We start from the raw sequence: 23,780 nt of genomic DNA, 5'->3' as shown, positions 1-23,780 counted from the left end.
TACTTTATTTAAAAAACATTCGAACCAATCTTTTTTATACATTTATTTTTCTATTTAGTTATAGTTAGTAAGTTAGTATTATTATTAGAACATAACAATATTTATAGAATGTTATTTTCTTTTATATTTTATAGTATTTAATTATTTAATTATTATTACGGTATAAAATAAAAATTATAATTTCCATTTGTAGTCAATTTCCTTTGCACTTATCTGTAGATAACATTTTTTTTTTGAAAGTCTGTAGATAACATTAAATATATTGTTATATATATATATATATATATATATTTATTTATTTATTTATTTATTTATTTATTTATTTATTGTTTATTTTCTCAGAGAATGAAATTGTGTCAAGTTCTAAGATAAGTAAAGCTTCAACCAGTGGAGGTCTATGTGATATTACAACACGAAATCATATCTATGGTGTATTTCAAGCATCACTCTCTACCCCGTTGCGTATAGTTTCTCACGGTTAGACTTAAAGTCTTTTTTTTTTTTTTTGTATGTTATTTTTTGTAATGTGAATTATTAATTTTTTTAATGTCATCATTTGTAGAACGCACATTAATTAGTTCATCAATCCACGACATACATCATGCGTCAGACAATGGATCATCTACACGTACGAATATTCAAAATCAAAATTTGATATATATAAAAAAAAAAACAATGAAAGTATATATTCTGTTCAAATTTACTTATTATTATTATAACATCTAATAAGATGTTAATTCTATTAGGATGTGGGAATGGTACAATAAATGATGTGCAAATGCATTTGGAGTCAAATTGTGATTCAGCTCTCCCGACTCAAAACAACTATCCCAACCTAAGTGTAGAAATGGATGAAGTGCTTGGTCATCAAACAAACACATCAAACATACAAGATGGTTAGTTTATAAGAATTTGATTGTATAAAGTAAATATTGTCTCACAAATTCTTAATATTCTATACTACAATTTCAGTTGAATCTGTAGACCTTGGTGACCCGGACGACATATGTGAGCATTGTGGTGGTTTTTTTTGGTATGAGGAAAGACTCTACAAGTCAAAAACAAAAAACACAGTTAAATACTCAGGATGTTGTGTGAACGGGAAAATCAAACTGCCTAGAAACACACTACCTCCAAAGAAGTTATATGATCTTTTTTTTACATTGAGTGAAAAGCAGAAATATTTTCTTCAAAATATAAGATCGTATAATAATATGTTCTGTTTTACATCAATGGGTGCTAAGATAGACAGGACAATAAACAATGGGTCATCCCCTCCAATTTTCAGAATCCGTGGTCAGAACTTCCATCGTATTGGTAGCCTGATTCCACCAAATGGGACCTATCCGAAGTTTGCACAATTGTATATTCATGATACTGATAATGAAATTAAGAATCGTATTACTTCTGTCAGGTATAGTACATGATGCCACAATTTGTTAATTTCATCAATTCATTTAACAATTACTTTAAATAAATATAACGAGTCATTTTCTTTATTCCTCTATAAAGGGAGAACATAGCTACACAAGATTTGCATGTTGAGGTGGTGGAGGACATTAAGGAGGTTTTAGACGGGAATAATGTGTTGGTTAAATCATTCCGTATGGCCAAGGCAGAAATTGAGAGAAATCCACGTGTAGAGATAAAAATGAGATTAATTGGTAAGAGAACTAAAGATGCAAGAACTTATAACCTACCAACGACGTCAGAGGTTGCTGCACTTATTGTTGGTGATTTAGATCCATCCATAGGCCACAGAGATATTTTGGTTGAGAGCAATTCCGGGGTGCTTAAGCGAATTACTGAATTAAATCCATCATACCTACCATTGCAATATCCTATTCTATTTCCTTATGGGGAAGATGGATATAGAGAGGATATACAGTTTGCAACCAATGGTTCTAACAACAACAATGCAAGGCAACGTATATCTCAACGGGAGTATTTTGCTTATCGATTACATGAAAGGTTAGAAGAGATTTCTACCATATTGTATGCTCGGAGGTTATTTCAACAATTTATAGTGGATGCATACACAATGGTTGAATCTGCCAGGCTTATATACATAAGGACACACCAAAAATCGCTGAGGTGCGAAGCTTTGAAAGGACTGACAGATGCATTGACGCGAGGTGAAGTACAAGCTAGCACCCAAGGAAAGCGAATACTTTTACCATCAAGTTTTACGGGCGGAGCAAGGTACATGATCCAGAATTACCAGGATGCAATGGCCATTTGTAGACACATTGGTTACCCCAACCTATTCATAACGTTCACGTGTAATCCAAAATGGCCCGAAATACAGCGGTACATTACCAAGAGAAATCTCAATGCAGAAGATCGTCCGGATATTTTATCCCGTATATTCAAGATGAAATTGGATTGTCTAATAAAGGAAGTAAAGAATGGTGAGCTTTTTGGTCCTGTGAAATCAGGTATATATTGAATTCCATTAAACGCTATGTTTTTTTTTTATTTTACTTTTGTCTACGTATATCATGTTAAACTAATGGAAGATTATTATGTAAATGTAGTTATTTACACCATTGAATTCCAAAAACGTGGACTACCGCATGCACATATTCTAATATTCCTCAAGAACAAAGTTGACATGACGAGTCCGACGTACATGGATTCAATCATAAAGGCTGAGGTACCAGACAAGACAATGCAAATGAAATACTACAATGCAGTCGAGGAATTCATGGTTCATGGACCATGTGGAATCGCCAGAAGGAATTCTCCGTGCATGGTTAATGGAAAGTGTTCAAAGCACTTCCCCAAACGATTTGTAGCAGAGTCTAAGTTTGACCAGGATGGGTATCCAGTTTATATGCGTCGGGACAATGGTAGAACAGTCAAGAAGAATGGTATAGAACTAGACAACCGATATGTTGTCCCGCATAATAGATATTTGCTTTTGAGGTACAAGGCTCATATCAACGTAGAATGGTGCAACCAGTCGAGATCAATCAAGTACCTCTTCAAGTATGTCAACAAGGGTAATGACCGTGTCACAGCAGAATTCTACAATAGTACCATCGATGAAAACGGTGAGGAGGTGGTGGATGAGATTAATATGTACTATGATTGTAGGTACGTTTCAGCATGCGAGGCAGCCTGGCGACTATTCAGTTTTGAGGTCCAATATCGGACACCGGCTGTTGAAAGATTAAGCTTCCACCTTCCAGATTGTCAGTCCATTGTATTCGCTGATGATGAAAATATTGATAATGTTTTAGGTCGTGAAACAGTGGGACAAAGTATGTTCAAAGGATGGTTCGAAGCCAATAAGAAATATGAAGATGCACGCTCATTAACATACATTGAAATGCCCAATAAATTTGTTTGGAAGAGAGATATTCGAGAGTGGCATCCAAGAAAGAAGGGGTTTTCAATTGGTCGCATCTTCTTCGTACCTCCTGGTAGTGGTGAAATATACTATCTTAGATGTCTTTTGAATATTGTTCGTGGACCAACCAGTTTTAAAGACATTATGACATTTAATGGGGTAGAATACATGACATTCAGGGATGCATGTTACGCACGTGGATTATTAGATGACGACAAAGAGTATATTGATGCAATTGAGGAAGCAAGTTATTGGTCATCTGGACATGCGATGAGAAAGTTGTTTGTTATACTATTGCTTTCAAACTCATTATCCAGACCTGAACATGTATGGGATGAGGTGTGGCATCATTTAGTCGAAGATGCTGAATTCATGCATAGAAAACAACTAAATAAACCAGGTTTTAGAATCGTGCATAAAACATATATTTAATTACATAATATATTTAATTACATATATATATATATATATATATATATATATATATATATATATATATATATATATATATATATATATATATATATAATATAATAACTAATAACTAATAACTAACAATACTATTACTTTTTTTTTTTTACTTTACAGATTTGATACTAAAAGAGTGTGAGAAAAAAAACTTCGGTTTAATTGAGCTAGAAAAATTGTTGATAATACACAATAAGTCTCTTAAAAACTTTCCTCCGATGCCAACACCTAACATGGATGATTCAAGATTGGTTGATAACATTTTGTTATTTGAGGAGTTGAACTATGATCGCGAAGCACTCCAAGCAGAGAGCGAAGAATTGGCATCAAGATTGACTGATGAGCAGAAAGAGATCTACAACACAATCATCCAAAATTTGTCTAATGGCAGTGGTGGACTATTCTTCGTTTATGGTTACGGTGGTACTGGGAAAACTTATCTATGGAAGGCGTTGTCATCAACATTGCGAGCTAGCGGTGATATTGTTATCAATGTGGCATCCAGTGGTATTGCGTCGTTGTTACTTCCTGGTGGTCGAACCGCTCATTCAAGGTTTTCCATCCCTATTGCAATAAACGAAGACTCCACATGTAATATTAAACAAGGTAGCCATCTAGCCGAATTGATCGTCCGGAGTAAATTGATTATATGGGACGAAGCTCCTATGATGCACAAACACTGCTTTGAAGCGTTGGATAGGACAATGAGAGATTTGCTTCAATTTCAAAATCCCAACAGTGCTGACCAAACATTTGGTGGAAAGACGGTGGTGTTTGGTGGCGATTTCCGGCAAATATTACCAGTTGTACCAAAAGGATCTAGACAGGATATTATTTCTGCAACAATCAACTCATCGTATCTATGGAACAATTGTAAGGTTTTGAGATTGACAAAAAACCTTCGATTAAATCGAAGCATGCCGGGGATTGACATGAAAAAACTAGAGGACTTTGCAGATTGGATTGCGAGTATAGGTGATGGAACTATGGGTGGTCAAAATGATGGTCATGCAGAGGTAGAGATACCAAACGAACTGTTATTACCATCTAATGGAGACCCAATTACCAACATAGTTGCAAGTACGTTCCCTATGTTCATGTTTGGGAATTCAGATTCCAGTCTTCTTGAAGGTCGAGCTATATTAGCCCCAACCCTTGACGTCGTTAACTCCATTAATGAATACATGAGTGATCTGCATACTGGGGATAGTAGGACTTACTACAGTTGTGATAGTGTGTGCAAATCAGACTCAAATGGCACCTTACTTGATGATGTGCACACTCCCGAGTTTCTAAATGGTATAAGGGCATCCGGCATTCCAAACCATTGTTTGAATTTAAAGGTCGGGTCACCTGTTATGTTGTTGAGGAATATAGATCATTCACTTGGACTATGCAATGGAACTAGGTTGGTTATTACGAAGTTAGCAGATCATGTGATTGAAGGAAAAATTATGTCTGGAAACAACGCAGGAACCAAAGTGTTGGTCCCCCGAATGACTATGACACCATCAGATCCGAGATTACCTTTTAAATTCCAAAGAAGACAGTTTCCTTTAATGTTGTCCTATGCAATGACAATTAACAAGAGTCAAGGACAAACACTATCACACGTTGGCTTACTTTTAAAGAAACCAGTTTTTGTTCATGGTCAATTGTACGTTGCTGCTTCTAGAGTGAGCAATCCAGACGGATTGAAAATTTTAATTTGTAGTGACTCGAACAGTGTTAGTACGTCAACTACTAACGTTGTTTACCATGAAGTGTTTAATAATGTGTAATATTGTGTTCTTTACATATTATTATATATAGAATGATGACAATTAGTTTTTGTTAAACATCAAATTGTTATTCATATTTTTTGGTTAGACAAATACCTTTAACATAATTGGCGTCCAATAAATAAATTCATTTTAGTCAATTGAAATACTACAAACAAATCGACAAAACTTAACCGTGCATCGCACGGGACAATACTAGTATATCCTTAAATCATCTATCAGTAGTAGATAATGGCAGTGGTCGGAAACCGAATGCAGCTGACGTCATTGCTCCTCTTATGTATCCTCACCTTTGCAGTAATTCCGGCATGGGTGGAAGCGCAGGTCTCATGCGACGGCATCAGAACCCAACTTTCACCGTGCGCGAACTACGTGAAGGTAGGCGGTGATGTACCGGCGGAGTGTTGTCTGGGCCTGAAAACCGTGGCGAATAATTTAAAGACGAAGCTAGATAGACAAAGAGCTTGCCAATGCATAAAAGATGGAGTTGTTAAAGCCTCGCCGGAGCAGCTAAAACGGGCTCAAGGTCTCCCGAGTTATTGTAAAGTTCCCTTGCCGTTTAAGATTGGTGTGGACGTTGACTGTTCAGCAGTACCAAAAAAAATGTAATTAATTACACCTTCAAAAAAAGGTGTTGATTGTCATTGTGATATTTGAGAATTAATTGAAACTTTTTTTTTTGTTGGTAATTTAAGAATTTTTTTCTTTGTCTGGTGGTGATAAAAAAAAAAAAAGTGTTGATGAATATATTATAAATGGATCCGGAACAAATTAAATTGGTGGAGCGGATCCGACCAAACTTGGGCCCAAGGCCGAGTCCTAAGCTTGGCACCTCGGAGGTCCCACGTCGAGCTCTGAGCTTGGTGCCTTGAGGAGGTCCAAGGCCTAGCTCTGAGCTCGGCGCCTTGAGGAGGTCTAGGGTCGAGCTCCGAGCTCGGCGCCTTGAGGAGTCCAAGGCCAAGCTCCGAGCTTGGCCGGAGCTCGGCCTCCGTGGCTTCATGGACGGTACGTTGTAGCGCACATAGTGGAGGCGTTAGACATGGTCAAGGAGGTCCAAACTACCCGTCGTTTTCTCGCGAGAGCGGTTGGGACACGACTTAGTATAAAATACTCATCATCTTTGTCTTATTAAGGGGTCATCATTCATTCCCTTGTAATGCTATTACACGAGTCTTAATATAATATTGTCTCTGTGACACCTATTTCATGTCTTTACGTTCATTGCCTTTATCTTTATACATTATCCTTTAATTATTGGGTTATTTGAATCGGGCTACCTGAGTCAATATAATACATCATGTGTCATGTGGGTGGATCAAATATTTATTAAAACATCAGTCATCTTTTTAAATCATTCAAATAATATATTATTGAAAATAGAGTAAAAAAAATATGAAATTCCTAGTATGACTCTTTGTGGATAGGTTTATGTTGTTAATAGTCTTGAGACTTTCTAAAGGACTTATACTATGGACTATTGGAGTAAAATATTCTCTAACATAAAACAATTTGTTAGATATTTAATCAAATATGATTAAAATATTTTAATTAATAATTAATAATTTTAGTGTATCACATTAAAATGTGTTTTTATTACTCTAAAAATAATGAAAAATAAATCAATCATGTAATTTATTTAAAATGTTGAAACCAGTTGATGAGTTGGGACAATATGAAAGCTCAAACATTGAGGATTTGAGGTCTACATTAACTAATGATGACAAAATTAAAGTTTAATTTGTGGCATAAAGTAGTCAAATGTGCAGCCATTACATTTAACGTTCTTCGTAATACTAAAAAGAAAACACAATTTTTTATTAGTATAAGATGAGTATTAAATGCTTTAATTTGTCCATCTCATCTTTATTATGTGCATGAGATTTGATAAATTATACGGAGTAATTAATAAGGTCAAATCTGCAGTTGTTATGTTTAACACTTTAACCTTTTTTCCTAATACCAAAAGGTAAACACTTCTATCCTTACGTTAAAGTTGAGTATTGAATACTTTGATTCAACCACCATGTATCAATTTTGGGAGTTAATTTTGAAAATTTGATGACATGAAAAAAGGCATTTGTACCTATTTATTTACATTTTATGGTGATTTGAAATAATAAAATAGAATTTGACAACAATTATTGTTATGACTTATGAGTAGTGAAGGTTGGATTTTGATTTATAAATTGGATTATAAGAAAATTGGCTAGGGTGTTAGTGTATAATTATTATTTTTTTAATATAATTTTAAAGTCTGCTAACATTATGAAATTGTGGAATATAAATGACTTTTATCAAAATTGTTACAATATGAATTAATTCTATTATTATTTTTAATTAGTAATAGTAATTGATAAAAAAAAAATGGTTCAAGTACTCCATTACCCACTATTTACGCTATTGTGATCTGAAATGTTCAATTTTCTATACTATAAAACTAGTACTAGTAAGTGTCCCGTGCGATGCACAGATTATTATTAATTTAACAAATGACCAAATTACATTTTTGGTCATATGACTATAGGGGGCGTGTTAATTTCGCTCCATGACTTTTAAAACTAATAATTTAGTCGTTTAACTATGTTTTTTTAGTATATTTGGTCCTTCTGACCAAATCACCAGTGGAAATTGGCTGGAAAAACTTAAATCTTTTTAATTTTTTTATTCATGAGGGCAAAATAGTCTTTTTACGTAAGCTGCTTCTTCTTCTTCGCGTTCATGAGCTACGGCTAACAGTGAACTCTGCTTCCAAGAAAGAACAGCTCCAAGAATCGAATCCTCGGGTTTAGAAGTAAGTTATGATTTTTATCCTCAGCTTTTTCTTCGTGTCTACTGCCACATTTCTTGATTCATCTTCCCCAGATCGCAAGGTATAGAGCTCTATAAGAGATTTAAACTCCCACAAATATTCTTCCCCCTATTCTAGCCACAACCATCCTCCCAATTCCAGCCACGACCAAAACATAATTGTATTATTGGTTGTGGTCTTGTGGATGATGGTTTATTTATAGTGTTGAAGTAGGTATAGATGTTCATGTAAATATTGATTCTGAATTTTAAATTTATCTCCAATCAATTAATGTTAGAAACATAACATAATTATTGCAATGTTAATTCTCAATTATGGATCAACAATTATTACTCAAATTAATTTTGTGAATTACTCTCCTATCCACTAAAATCTTTTTGCTTATTATTCATTTTGATTTTCTTTTCATCTTTATTTAATTATTTATGATGATTATGATTAGGGAAAATTTTGCTTTAATATAAAAACATAATAAGCCTCAATGAAAGTTATATCCTTGATTTATGTCCCTCTCTTTGTATGCAAATAAATATGTACATTTTACTTTAAATGTTATACATTCCAATGTTATTAGACAAAACTACCCTTACACCGTTATAACACCGTTAGTTTTTAATTCTAACTTTAATAACACATCATTATTACCATACACCTATTTCTATCATATCTTTTTCCTATTTTTAATTATCATTTTATTAAAATTATTATATATTAATTTAATACTTAATTATATTTTAATTAAATTTCTATGAATGATAAATTATATATGTGTGTACAAAATATATATATTATTTGTATATATATAATTCAAATTATAAATTTTAATTATTTGTATTTATCAATGTTTTAATATTGGGCATGAATTTTCGCGCATCGCGCGTACACAATGCTAGTATATATAGAAATAGAGATAGAGAAGAGAAGAGAAGAGAAGAGAAGAGAAGAGATAGAGATAGAGATAGAGATAGAGATAGAGATATAATATATAATGTATAATATATGCAATATTTTATAAATGAATGATATAGACATGGGGGCCCTTAGAGTTGGGGTTCAGCCTTTTGGAAGAATGATATAGACATGTTATGTTGACTAATTTAATAATAATGTTTATGTTGATTTGATTTGTAATTAAAATTCATAAATTTATAAATTAATATGAATACAATAAATTAAATGTTTTCACACTTTGGAGGGAAAATTTTTTTCCTAATCATTTTACTTTAATATATATATAGAGATAGAGATAGAGATAAAGATATAGAGATAGAGATAGAGATTAGTCAATTTACTCCTGGTATTATTAAAAATAGAAAAATTAATTAAAATTATTAACATTGTTACTTAATATAAATATGCTTATGTCAGTAGATGACATGGCGAGTATGTAGCTTCCACATCATTATTCGTTAATAATGCACTAACATAAAAATATTAAAATTGTTACTAGGAAGTAGGAAGAGTTGAATTTATGACATGGCATTGAAATAAGGGAAAATGGTCAAATACACCCCTAAACATTATAGGAAAGTGTAATTAGGCCCTTAAACATGTGTTTAAACGGTTAAATTAAATACATAAACTTTATAAAATCAATCATATAAGTTCACTTAGCAGGTAATCAATAAGTTACCGGTAAATATACCATCTTTGACCACCACCACCGTCGTTGACCGCCATCTTTAACAGAAATCTAAAAAAAAAAAACACCGGAAATCGAAAACGCCTATCGGCGTCCTTCTCCAAGAAGAAGGCGAGGTCGCCTTCTTCCTGGAGGAAGAAGTGACGTTTTGGTTGCCTCCTCCTCCAGGAAGAAGGTGACCGGCGTCACCTTCTTCTTGGAAGAGGAATCGACCTTATTCTTGGAAGTGGAAGCGACGTTTGGTCGCCTCCTTCTCCAGGGAGAAGGCGACCAACGTCGCCTTCTTCCTGGAAGAGGAGGTGACGCTTGGTCGCTTCTTCCTCAGTTGAAGAAGCCACACTGCTTGCCGACTGAGGAAGACGGCGACTGAAAAACGGTTGCCCGCGGGGTTGATTTAACAATGTGATGTTTAATTACCAGGTATTACCCGTAGGTGACCTACTATTGAATCTGAATGCATCAAAATGAGAAGTTTATGTGTTTAATTGAACCCTTTAAATGTATGTTTGAGGGCCTAATTGCACTTTCCTATAATGTTTAGGGGTGTATTTGACCATTTTCCCTTGAAATAATAATAGTAATTAGATCATCAAATAAAAAAGTTGTGTAATTAAATCATTAATTAACATTGAAAATGTATGTAATTGTCATTATTTCTAGATTTCTTCTAGGTAAAACATGTTAAATTGCTGAGTTGGTATATACAATGCGGCAGTTTTTAAAAAGTTAGGGTTGACATGAACATTATATGGCATGGAAAAAATATTTTTTAATTTTGAATATATATGATCGGGATTATCCATTGCTTGCATATTTATACATGTGCTCAGCATTCGTACGTGGGACTGGCGGCCCATTTTCTGAGTATATGACCATCTTATATTATGTCCGACCCGAACTTGGTCGGGAGATTGGTCCCTCTAGTTAATAAAACATGTTTTCCACCCAAGATAGTCTTCTCGACCGTGCCTGGTTGGGAAGACTATTCCCAAGCACCAACCCCTATTATTATGGGATAAATATAACCCGATGTGATCATGTAGGTGGTAGGAATCTCAAAGTACGTGCAACGGAACTATTAGGATCGCCATCGTCGTGACCGGTGCATGAAGGACACGTGGCTAGCATACTGGACGCTTGGCATGTGTCCCATCCAAACCTCTATATAAAGCACATTAAATGCCTGGGGGAGAGACTTTTAGATTTGAGACTTTAGAAGACTTAAGCTCAGGAACGTCTGTCTACATAAACAACTACCCGAGACTATTCACTGTGACCAAATATAATATACACTCGTATTTGTCACATCAATATATATGTATATATATTGATTCAACTCTATATTAATGTTGGTCCTGAAGGGTTTGAAAAACAAATTTAGAAGGGGGGGGGGGGGGTGGGGGTCTATACTTGTTAGGTTTTTAAAAATTATTTCAAGTAAGCTTGAATTTCGAAATATAGAGTTTATAAAACGCAACGGAAAATATTCTTAACCCTTTTTAAATTGTGACACGTTTTTGGCTTTTTGAAGATTATGAGTTTGATGGAATAATTATGAGCAGTAAATAAAGTCTGTAAAGTAAATGAGAGATGAGAATTTTATAGTGGTTCAGCCAACTCGGTCTAATCCACTTTTCTCCTAGAACTCCTTAGGAGGTTTCCACTAGTATAACACTCCTAATACACATGGAGAGGACTTGTGATTTGATCACAAAGCAAGCCACAAGCCACAAAGTTTTCACAAACTTAAATTTGTTACTCCTCTTTCTACTTCAACAAGTAAAGATGTGAAGATTGAACACACGAAAGGTGTTCTTCTCCAACTAATGTAGACTTGGCATTTGAGTTGTTTTTTAATATTCCAAATTCATCTCTTCATGTTGAAAATTTTAAGCAATTTTTTCTCTCACTGGTCAACTTAAATTAACTTGTAAGCAAATTGAATACTTGTATATTTTTCTTGAAAAGACTAGCACGTCATTTATGATTTATCCTTGAATAGCGGTATTTATTATAGACTCTCATGAATTTGTCTGTTGGAGGGAAACTTAAATTCAAAATCGTTCTTGGCATTAATTATGATGTTACGGAATGAATTTCAATTTTGAATTTGAGAATTAATTCACAGGTTAATGGTTATCTGTTATGGAGGTTACAATGACTGTATTATTAGTTTTAATGTCATGATTAAATGATTTTTATCATCCCTTCTCCTATAAAAGCCCTTGGTTGAGCAGATGATTTTATAACAATGCAAAAACATGCCTTCTCTCTTGAAACTCTACTTAATGTCCTCCTCAACATTCATGTGTTCTACTTCGTCGGGTTTATTTGTTTGAGTGCTTAATCATTAAACCGTAGATTGTTTTATCCAAAGAAACCTATGCTACAATGCTCCTAGCACATTTGTGAAGTAGCAACTAAGCTTTTAAAGATAGTGTGGGTATCACACGACTCAAGCTAACTTAGCCCTTTCTTGTTTCGTTTTAGGAAAATAAAATGTAATTTTAGTCCCTCAATTGTTCATTGCTAGCAATTTTAATCCCTAACTTTTACCATGGCAATATACACCCCTCTTACTTTTCAAAAAAGTTGCATGTTTAACCCTTAGAACAACAAAATTGTTTAACTCTATTAAAATTTTACTTAGTAGATGGATATTTTAAATTTTTATTACTCTGTATCTTTGTTCTTTATAACACTATCATTTTTGGTATTTCATATGCAAAATAGAAATTTGACAACATTCTTTCTTAAATTTTCCCTTTTAAATTGTGGCACATCGTCCCTATATATTGTCCTTACATGACTTTGTTAAAATCATATTTTTTATTTTATAAATGAAATATCGGGACTAAATAAGATTATAATTAAAAAATACACGTTAAAATGTTCTAAAATATCCACGTACTAAGTAAATTTTTAATAGAGTTCAATAATTTTGTTATTTTAGGGGTCAAAATTGTAATTTTTTTGAAGAATTAATGGTGTATATTACAATGGCAAAAAATTAAGAACTGAAATTGTTAGCAATGAATAATTGAAGGATTAAAATTACATTTTCCCCAAAAGTTTATATTCAAGGTAAATAGCATTTTCAATTAAAATATGCATTTACAAATTACAAATGCCAATTTTGAAAATTTTCAATAAAACTTTCACCCACTTCGCCACGAATTGCCACGCTGCCCACTTCATACATTTACGTGGTGGGTACGGTTGCTAAATTTTATCTCCAGGCCAAAACTATTTTGTTCAATGAATATTTCGTAAATTTATATACTTATTTTTTCAATAAAGAAATTTGATATTGAGTACAGAATTTGATTCTTACCTAAAGACTTAATTGGTTTAATTAAATATTAGTCAATAACCATATATAATTCTAAAAGAAGTACTATTAACTCTTATTAAGCGAGCAACTAGGGTTTAGCTTTCTGGGTTCTCCAGCCGGTTCAATTTCAGCGCGACAAAGTTAGCGGACCAGGTATGGGGTTTGTTGTTGTAATTGAGGAACGGTCCATGTAAGTTTGCTGTTTCAAGCTCCGTACTAGGTGGGCATTTATAGTTACATGTTTTTTCTCTTCTCAGAATCCCTTATTATAGCCAACGCCTCCAAGAAAAACCTCTTCTTGCCCATAGCAACCGCAGCCGTTTCATCGTACTCAGTAGCCTCCAACCACCGGCGTCCGCCGCCAATCAACCGACAGTTAGAAGAACCCACCGGAGGGAAGGCAGGCGATATGGGCGGCCATGGAAAGGCAGGAGATGAAGAGAAGCAGCAGGTAGAAGCACCCAAGATGGCGTCGTTTGATCTCAATGATTTCAAGATTATCAAGGAAGGAGAGGCCGAGATTATAATGCACTCCAAGAATGCTGTCTTTTTCAACAAAGCCCAGGTCTTCTGTTTCCTTAAAAAAACTGTCTTTTTATATTTTATGGCAATTCGAAAACGGATGAGAGTTCAAGTTAAAGATTCGTGCGTCTTTGCTAGAATGGATGATAAAGTTACCATTTTTGGGAGCATAGAATGTGTGACATCATTGCTTTCTTGAATTCTGTCTTTCAATCCTTAGATTGTAGACAAGGACCAGTATATGTTTAACTTTCATAATTTCAATGTCATATGGGGAAAGGGAGAATACTTTCCTTACTTTAAGTGATTGTTTGTAGGATACTTTTGAATCCCCTATCAATTCTGTTTTTCAGTATAATATGGAGTTTTTTTTTTTTTTTTTTTTTTTGGTTTGTCTTTGTTGTGCTGCAACCATATGAGTTTTGGTGATAGCTACCTTATGGCTGTTCTTCATCATGGATTATGGTTATGAAGTAAAAATCTCTGACAGTTTTAAATCTTGAACATCAGGTTAACAACAGAGATATGTCTATTGCTGTTTTGAGGGAATTTATAGCAAAGAGGAAGCAGGAGCATGAAGCATTTGTGGCCAGAAAAACAAAGGTGGTTCCAAAGGATAAAGATAATTCTGGTATGGAACTGGATGCTCCAGTTGATAATGATCAGCATAATGGAACACCTAATAATGGGTGTGAAGTCACAGAAGAAACGTCTCAGGATGAGCAATGTAGCATTTCTGAAGAACCAATCAAAAGTCTGGGAGGAAAGTGCAGAGAACTGAAGCCACCACGAGTTCTTGAGGTACCTAATACTTTTGTTGTGCTATCTTTGTAGATTAACTAGCTATGTTATTGCTAATCCAAAGGAACAGAAAATGTGATGCAGTGTTTTTTGGCTTTTATGTCACGTCACTTGACAGGCTCTATCAGCTTCTGGTTTGAGGGCTTTAAGATATGCGCGTGAAATTGAAGGGATTGGCCAAGTCGTGGCCTTGGACAATGATAAAGGTAAATGATTGTGTACCAATTCTGGTGTTTCAGGATGTAAATGATCAAGGTGTTTTAGCTCATCCTACCCTCAAAATTAAAAAAATTTGCATACAATCAGGCTGATGAGATAGTGGATAAGACTTCCTCTCATAAGCATCCATATGTGTGCTCATGAATATACATTTTACTTTTGGTTGGACTGCCTGCAAATTATGTGCCCATTACTTCACCTTAACCCATGAAGGGAAATAATTTCTGTTTTTTTTGCAGCCTCTGTTGAAGCTTGTCTGAGAAACATAAAATTCAATGGCTCAGTGGCCTCTGCAAAGGTGGAGTCTCACCTTGATGATGCTCGAGTTTATATGCTCACTCATCCAAAAGAATTTGATGCGGTAGGTCAAGTGCTAATATCTGTACCCATTTTGTCTTAAAATAGTTAGCCTATCAGCCAATTTTGTCTTATTTAACCACTATTAGATGTTTGACTTGGTTTAACAATCAATATGAGTGTTTGATTAATTAGCTTTTTGTAACAACTTATTGCTCCAAAATCCTAAAATTCAAAAAGTTGCTCAAAGTAACTTTTTCGAGCAGCTTTTTGAGAAAGTCATTTTGTATGTAATCAGCTAATAGCTAACAACTCATTTATCAAACACTTTTCTACAATCAGCTAATGCTATCAACTAGTCAGACCCACTAACCCAATCAGCTAACAGCCATTTACCAAACACGACCTTAATGTTTTTTTAAGGCATCTAATTCATAGTTACCACTTCTTTACAATCATATCTGTTTGTATTGAAACATAAATATGTATTCGTCAAATACTTTTGCTTTTTAGAACTTTTTTTTTTTTTTTTTTTTTTTTTTTTTTTAATGTTCTCTGTCTGGATTATCCCAGGTTGATCTAGATCCATACGGTTCACCCTCTGTGTTCCTGGACTCTGCTGTTCAGTCTGTCGTTGATGGGGGCTTATTAATGTGTACTGCAACTGATTTGGCAGTGCTGTGTGGAGCAAATGGCGAGGTTTGCTATTCCAAGTAAGGTTTATGTGCCACTTTCCTCTTGAACAATGTTCTCCATAAGGTTTTAGTGAATATTTTGGTATTTAAGCATGGACTTACTTGATCACACCTTTGCAACCAGATATGGTTCTTATCCATTGAAAGGAAAATATTATCATGAAATGGCATTGAGGATACTTCTTGCCTGCATTGAGGTATTTATATAAACAATGTTTTCTATTTTTCATTTACTAAGAAGCCAACCTTTTGAGGTGCCCTGCTTGTATTATTAAAAAAAGCAGTTTGTTCATAGTTCTAATCTCTTCCCTCAATCGTTCAATCCTATTCTCATAAGTTTTCTTGCATTGCTGTGTTTTAAAATTTCTATTTCAGAGCCATGCAAATCGACACAAAAGATATATTGTTCCTGTATTGTCAGTTCATATTGACTTCTATGTGCGTGTCTTTGTTCGCATCTATACGTAAGTATTTCTTCATTTATAGAGATTGGTGTAGGTCCTCGGTTAATTATGTCGGTCTAAGCTTTCGAAGAACTGTTTGCAGTTCGGCAAGTGCTATGAAGAATACTCCCTTAAAGCTGTCATATGTTTATCAGTGCATCGGTTGTGATTCTTTCCATCTTCAGCCACTCGGTAGAACTGTGTCCAAGGTAAATCTATTCATCAAACTGAGGTCTAAGGTTGTTATTGAACCTAGGATTTTGTTTCAACCTTGATTTTGTTTTATCCCTCTGCCCCAGAACAACAATGTGAGGTTTCTTCCCGGGTTTGGTCCGACTGTTACTCAAGATTGCGGTGATTGTGGTAAGAAATTGAACATGGGTGGACCTATATGGTCTGCTCCAATCCACGATCAAGAGTGGGTAGCTTCCATTCTTGCGGATGTGAAATCGATGAAGAACCGGTATCCTGCTTATGACCGAATCTCTGCTATACTGACAACAATTTCAGAGGTGCGTTCTCCCTCCTATTGATAAAGATTCTAACCTTCTATAATCAAAATGTTTTTTTTTTCAAGGGGTGGTCGTGGATTGCTTGATTTGAAGTGTTCTTCTTTGCAGGAATTACCAGATGTTCCTCTGTTTCTAAGTTTGCACAATCTCTGTGCAACGCTCAAATGTACTTCTCCCTCCGCAGTTATGTTTCGGTCTGCAGTGATCAATGCAGGATATCGTATATCGGGAACTCATGTGTGTCCTTTGGGGCTGAAAACGGATGCTCCAATGGAGGTCATTTGGGATATAATGCGTTGCTGGGTAAGTGGATCTTATTGTTTCTCCCAAACCCCCCGTGCATATACTAATATATTAGTCTTGAAATTGAATTTTCTATGTAGGTCAAAAATCATCCTGTGAAAGCTCAACCGCTTGAACTGTCTGGAAGCGTGATTCTTGCTAAGGAACCTGTTCTGCAGGTGCATTTCATATGATGCGCTGATCGTCTCTTGCTAAATTTTGCATTTATGTTTATATATATTATATGCTTAACACGCCCCCTCACGTGTTCGAGCTGGTTACTTTTGACGGCTTCAAGCAACACGTGGACCATAATCTCTTTTTATCTGGTGACGCAGAGATTTGAACCCATGACATTAGCCTGCACTCCATCTGATTGTTGGACTGCACATTTATGTTTATATATATTATATTATATATGCTCAACAATGAGAAGTTGAGCAAACTTTTGTGGTTTTTAAAACCCGAAACTTATTTCTCTATAATGCTTTTTTCTTTAGGCGAATTTTGCACGGGCCGTTGCATCGCTGAGCAAGGCACAGGCAAAGAAGGTTGCACGCTTCCTTCCCAATCCCGAAAGACATTGGGGCCCAAAACTCAAGGCCGGCCGCCAGATCATGAGCAAACATATCTCTCTTTTGGGTCCAGAAGCAATGAATGGATTAAGCAACCACGAAGATGACGAAGAACCTGCAGCCAAGCGTAAGAAGACAGAAGAAGATCCCCCTCAAGAGTCGTAAAGCTATTAATATGACAATATGTTTCTTCTTCTGCTGCATCTACTTGCACACAGAGAGACTCATCCCATTCTGAAATTTACTGAAAGTTCTTACATCAAAAAGAAGATTGCTCTGCCATGTATGTTGAAATTTTGATTCTGAAAGGTCAAATTTTGTTATGGTGTTGGTTTCCTCCAACTGATGTGCATGGAAACAGAGCTCTTGGCAACGTATTCAATTCATTATTTCCTTGAAGAATTGTGTTTTCTCAAGTTTTTTTTAGAATTGTGTTTTCTCAAGTTTTTTTTTCCTCTTTCCAATAAAATCGAACGATATGACAACAGTTTTACTTTCTATGAGTAAATATTTTCTGATTTTTAGGCAAGTCAACATAGCACAGATACAACCTATTTTAAGGCAATCATTATATTGTGGACTAGGGTTCGCAGTGTACTATGGATCCTGGTTTAATACACAGAATTCATGTTCATAATACATTTACACATAAATATGATATAATGAATATGTATTTTGTGTATTATATAGCTGAGGACATATAATACACAGAATTCATGTTCATAATTCACATAATTCATGTTCATTATATCGTGTTTATGTAAAGCATGCGTATCGGCGTATGTTATATAATTCTATACCTTACTATACCCCGCACATAAAATATAGCAAGGAGCCAAGGATACTTGTCGATTTTTTTTTTTTAAATATTATTTTAATTATAATATATGTTCATTTGACACATCATATATGTAATGTGATACGTCATTTGTTCACGGTAATAGCACATGTTTTTTTTAATTGAAAGTAATGGCGTCGTGTTAGACCATAATTCACACAATTGTGTGGATCATGGTTCACTATATAACGATTGTCATGGGGAGAATTAGACTCTAAACTTTTCAATTTTTTTTTTTTTTTGTTTTTTTTTTAAGTATAATTACAAGGTTTCAAATTTGACTTTTAGTGGAAGCAACCTATTAACCTTCTTGGTTTGAGTCCGTCAATTATAGACAATAATCTAGCCTAATTTATCCAGGATAAAACCTTGCATAGTAGTTGCATGTTCCCTATCTTCCCCTTACTAATATTATATTTTACCACTTATATATGTACTGCAATGAAGAACCAATTGAAATTCGAACATACTTTCTAATAGAAAATAAAAACTTAAAGAACTGTAAAAAAAAATATATGGATATGGAAAGCCGAAATCATTTTAAAGAGACCTTTATTGTAACATTGCACCATTATTTTAATACAATGCCTAAGGCTACAACCGGACATTCAGTTGGAAACGAATTTCCTGCAAAAATTGGGTTTAATTTGTTACATTTCTCTATACATGTTAGCCACAACTCTATATTATATTATATTAATTAATTATTACATCCCTGTTAACATTGACATGATTGTATATATAGTTTCTTTGTGGTATGTCCTTTTCTGTACATCAATTCAGTGATGGTTGGTAGGGTGAAACCCTGAAGTGTAGCCCATTTGGCGCTTCAACTCTTGGAAATTTCATCAACCTGTCTCCCCCTACTTCCTCCCATCTGCACTCCACAAAGTATATGCAACATTATTACTAGCTGATTATTAACATAATTATCAACAGATAGTTTGTTGTGTATGTCTCATATGTACAAAATGAAGCGGAGTCGAGTGGGTCGGGGTGCAGGGGCAGGAGCCCCGCGAGGGTATTTTAGTACATATACATGTTTAAAAATACATATAATTATATTGATTATATCTCTAGGCTTTTTTTTTTATTACCATCACAATTAATTAAAAGAACAGCTTCGTTCCTGTGATGTAAGAAATTGTTGAGCGGAGGCCAGTAAGGGTCAAGTTCAGCACCATGTGGCTCAGGATTGTTGGGCGGAGGCCAGTAAAGGGCCAAGTCCAGCACCCTGACTCTTGAAAATGTGATGGTACTAGCTATAGTTTTTGGCGTAGTGGTAAGCACTTGATCCTAACAAAAATTTTATCTGTTTTACTTTCTGTCATTGTTATTGATTGTTGTTCTCGTTAATCTCAACAAATTTTTTACTATAGTGTTAATGTTCCTCTAGTTTTACCTGTATCTGGTTACAAAGTAATGGAGGAATGTTGAGATTTCTGCCATCCCAAGTTCCTTTCCAGGACACTGCCTGCTGCCACCTCCAAATATCATTGAATGGTTCTGGTTCTCCATGTTCTGGTGATCCACCATGTACAATGTTAGTCAAAACATCCAACTTATTATGCTGCTAAAGTACCAGGTACCAGGTACCAGGTACTAGCTGAGAAATTTAAGGTTACTAACCAGCCATCTCCAGGGGTTGAAAGTGTATGGATCGGGATATAGGCGCGGATCATAATTAACCTCTCTTGTATACACATATATTCTCCATCCTTTGGGAATCAAGAAACCTGGAAAGATAGCATGACAGTTAAAAAAGGAACATCATCAATAATCATAGGAATGAATGAAGCCAGGAAGGTTATGTTTTTAGTTGTGAAAAAAGTTAAGGTTGCTTTAATTTTATTTTTAATGAAATGATGAAATGACTATACAGAATGAGATCCTTCCCTACCATCTTTCTCTTGTCCCAAACTGCAAATAGAATAATTCTCTTGGGAAACAGATGGGTCAAGAATGGGATATGTCTAGGCTGGAATGGAAGCTGTGCCATGTGGACACTATATATGAGAGGGTCCATTATGGGATGACAATCTCTAATTAATACGTTTCCTATATATCCTATCACACTACATGAGATTTCCATTATATTTTTCATTATAAAAAAGGTCTGCCGAATAAAGAAACTATGGGGCTGCTCATATTATAATCTGAAAAAGTGCATAGTGGTAATGTGCAGAAATTATGTCCTTCTGAATTGGAGCATGTGCTCCATCTCAACTAAAAGTCTAAGCTGATGGTTGGATTACACATTTATGTTTATATATTATATATTCAACATTTTGGATACGTACCATTGAGTTCAATATCACTAGTAGTTTTCCTGAGGACCCCATTTACTATTGTTGCTAGCCTTGAAGTCTCAAAGATCACCTGCATTATTAGAATCATTCTGTTAGGATCAAACGCTTATCACTACACCGATAATTATAGCTAGTATGTAGTAGTGAATGTGCAACTTTATTTCCTTATATTGCCACATTTTCCAGAGACAGGGTGTTGAACTTAGCCCATCAGGCCTCCGCTCGACAATCCCCTAATCACCTGGTGCTAGACTTGGCCCCGCCCAACAATCCTTTAGCGGCCTGGTGTTGGACTTGGCCCTTAACTGGCCTCTGCCCAACATTTTTTTTTAGCTTATTGAACATGTTTTATAAAATAAAACCATTTTTGACACTTACAGCACGTGTGAATCTCATTGATTTGTAGTCACTGTAGTCAATAGGATCATTTGGTCCTTTCCTTTCTCTAATTCCCATATGCTCTTTCTGCAGAATTTCAACTTGAATCAGCTGCCTGCTGGTTTTATTATCAGTTATATATATCAATTAAGCTAAAGCTGCTGCATTTTAGAGTGTACTTACTCTTAGTTCCTCAATCACTTTTGGGTGATCATGTAGATACTTGACAGCCATCATAGAAGTGGTGGAAACAGTTTCATATCCCGAATACAAAATCGTGATGATTAGATCAATCATCTCATCATCCTTTAGTTTATATCGATTCTCTTCTTCATTCATCAAGAACCCAAGAATGTCATGGTGTTTTTCCTGGGAAGCCCTTCTTGCTTCTATGAGTTTTCTCAACAGGGAGACTATATTCACCCTTGCCTGAAGGCCACGTCGGTAGTTTGTGTTGGGAAGGTTTATAGGCAGGGAGAGAGTTCCCAGTACGAGGTTAAAGAATTCCGGCATGAATTCCTGAGCTATTGAGCTGGATTCAACGCCAGCAATTTGCTTCAAGGAGGAAAGAAATGCCATCTGTTTTTGACAAAAAAAAAAAAAAAAAAAAACACTGGAATTAGAACACAGAGGAATTGAAACATTGGAGACTAAAGTGGCAACAAATTAAACCTTGTTGGTTTTTTCTTGAATGTCAATGATGTTGTGATCCCAGGTGGTGCTGACGTGGGAGCTCATGAACTCATCAATCTTGGGTAAGAGGTGGTGTTTAATCATGGTAGGGCTGATGAGAGACAGCAATGCCCCTCTCATGTACTTGTGAGCTGAGCCATGGACTGCTGCAATATTGCACTTTCCAAGAATATCAAGCATGGACTGAGGGTACCCTGGGACAAGCCCTTTTGACTCATTGGCAAGTATGTATCTGTTCACCTCTGCATCCATTGAAACAATGGTAGGACACCCAAGTATGTGGGATTTGAAAAAACTCCCATACCTGCAAGTAGTACAATAACAACAACCATTACTATTGGTCATCTCCTTATGGAAGGATCGAGGATGTGGTAACTTTTGTGACAGTGTTAGAGCCTCGACTACCACTCTGAACAGTCTGGGATCCAGACATCTCATTCAGGAATGGTAGAGGAAGTGGTAGCTTTTGTGACAGTGTCAGAGCCTCGACTACCATTCTGAAGAGTCTGGGATCCAGACATCTCATTCAGAAATGGTAGAGAAAGTGGCAGCTTTTGTGGTACAGTTAGAACCTCAGTTACCCACTTCCTCAATCCTGGAAGAGTCGATGCTGGATATATCCATCCAGCTTCTTCAGAAATGATCGAGGAAGTGGTAGTTTTTGTGACAAAGTTAAAATCTCGACTACCACTCTCTCAATCCATCCTTCAGGAATGACAGAGGAAGTGGTAACTCGATTACCACTCCCTCAATAATCCTGAAAGAGTCGATGTGGGGTCGTATCAAGAAAACAAAATCATTAAATCACCTTGCTCTCTGGTTCTTCATGAAACTAGGACCTTGTTTAAGAAACTCAGTGGTCTCCCCAAAGAGAGGCCAACCCATAGTACCAGGAGGGAGGCCTTTCTTCCTGTATCTCATTTCATTCCATCTCAGTAAAACCCCACTGAGGATACACACCCCAAAGCCCACCATAAGAAGAGCTATGAAGAAAGCCATTGATGAAGCTAAGTAGCTCTACCCACCTCAGACACAACTGTAAATGGGAACAGGCTTAGCTACTTGCTATGTAGTTTAAGGTACTATGTATGTAATGTCATAACTCACCCAAGTTGGTGTGCTTGTTTATATAGAGAGTGAGAGGTGGTTCTTAGATGAGGATGGCTGGGGAAGGGAGTGGCCAGCTGGGCATGTTGGGTGGTGTATTGGAGCCTAGTATGCCAAAATAATAGGCTCTGGATTGACCTTATATTAATTAATTATAAAAACAGAGATATAAGATATTGATGGTTAAAGTGTTTATTTTATTAATTTTTTATATATATATTTGGAGTTTTTTATTTTTTTTTTCGAGACTATAAAAAATATGATCCAATTATTACACCTATTTAAATTGATAGTACTTAATCAATACAACTAATAAAGTACCAATAAATAAATTAAAGTTTTGATTTGCATTAGTACTACTAATGAGAATCGAGTGAATATTTGTTTGTATTTTTTTTTCAATTTCTTTATTATACAAATAATTGAATTTTTTTACTGTATATTTTTTTTTTATTTTTCAAAAAAAAAATCCCATTAATAATCTATTTACACAGAACAGTCCCATCCCAACTTTTTTAAAAAACGGTTTATATGCTCCAAAAGTACAATTGCTAACCTAGCTAATGACAAAATAAATATTAGTTGTCCTTTGAATATATCTGACTTGTATCGAGTGGATAGATGAAAAAGAAAACAAAATGAGTTTTTGGGAGGATGTAAATCACGGTGATTTAATGGTTCAGCTGACAAATCAAATGCTGGTGCACACAAAGAATTTGT

The 23,780-nt window shown here is 35.2% G+C and overlaps 4 protein-coding genes across 5 annotated transcripts; 3 read left to right on the top strand and 1 right to left on the bottom strand.

The window, feature by feature from the left end:
* The first annotated feature begins 1,232 nt into the window (after positions 1-1,232).
* LOC109153628 lies at positions 1,233-5,604 on the top strand. The gene is made up of 4 exons (XM_019301482.1): positions 1,233-1,414; positions 1,513-2,438; positions 2,538-3,755; positions 3,944-5,604. Exons 1-4 carry the CDS (start codon positions 1,233-1,235, stop codon positions 5,602-5,604), a joined length of 3,987 nt encoding a protein of 1,328 aa, XP_019157027.1.
* A 231-nt stretch (positions 5,605-5,835) lies between these two features.
* On the top strand, positions 5,836-10,425 carry LOC109153627 (non-specific lipid-transfer protein 6-like). Its single transcript, XM_019301481.1, has 2 exons — positions 5,836-6,209; positions 10,224-10,425. Exons 1-2 carry the CDS (start codon positions 5,836-5,838, stop codon positions 10,423-10,425), a joined length of 576 nt encoding a protein of 191 aa, XP_019157026.1.
* A 3,051-nt stretch (positions 10,426-13,476) lies between these two features.
* LOC109153714 (probable tRNA (guanine(26)-N(2))-dimethyltransferase 2) lies at positions 13,477-18,137 on the top strand. Of its 2 annotated transcripts, XM_019301600.1 has the most exons (13): positions 13,477-13,542; positions 13,647-13,954; positions 14,422-14,712; positions 14,831-14,918; positions 15,171-15,292; positions 15,802-15,941; positions 16,048-16,120; positions 16,299-16,387; positions 16,470-16,575; positions 16,666-16,878; positions 16,987-17,181; positions 17,262-17,339; positions 17,661-18,137. In XM_019301600.1, exons 2-13 carry the CDS (start codon positions 13,799-13,801, stop codon positions 17,898-17,900), a joined length of 1,791 nt encoding a protein of 596 aa, XP_019157145.1. In that variant the 5' UTR covers positions 13,477-13,542; positions 13,647-13,798; the 3' UTR covers positions 17,901-18,137. The 2 variants fall into 2 exon arrangements, with proteins under 2 accessions (XP_019157145.1, XP_019157144.1); XM_019301599.1 differs by lacking the exon at positions 13,477-13,542 and having other exon boundaries at positions 13,571-13,954.
* Positions 18,138-19,111: 974 nt separating this feature from the next.
* LOC109153620 (cytochrome P450 85A1-like) lies at positions 19,112-23,050 on the bottom strand. The gene is made up of 8 exons (XM_019301475.1): positions 22,762-23,050; positions 21,933-22,257; positions 21,444-21,839; positions 21,261-21,347; positions 20,874-20,952; positions 20,203-20,309; positions 19,976-20,094; positions 19,112-19,450 (listed from the first exon to the last, which is right to left on the bottom strand). Exons 1-8 carry the CDS (start codon positions 22,950-22,952, stop codon positions 19,348-19,350), a joined length of 1,407 nt encoding a protein of 468 aa, XP_019157020.1. The 5' UTR covers positions 22,953-23,050; the 3' UTR covers positions 19,112-19,347.
* Between the last annotated feature and the right edge of the window lie 730 nt (positions 23,051-23,780).

Source organism: Ipomoea nil, unplaced genomic scaffold (assembly GCF_001879475.1).
Source record: "Ipomoea nil cultivar Tokyo-kokei standard unplaced genomic scaffold, Asagao_1.1 scaffold2516, whole genome shotgun sequence".
Taxonomy (NCBI): domain Eukaryota; kingdom Viridiplantae; phylum Streptophyta; class Magnoliopsida; order Solanales; family Convolvulaceae; genus Ipomoea; species Ipomoea nil.
This window is presented reverse-complemented; position numbering and strand designations above follow the sequence as displayed.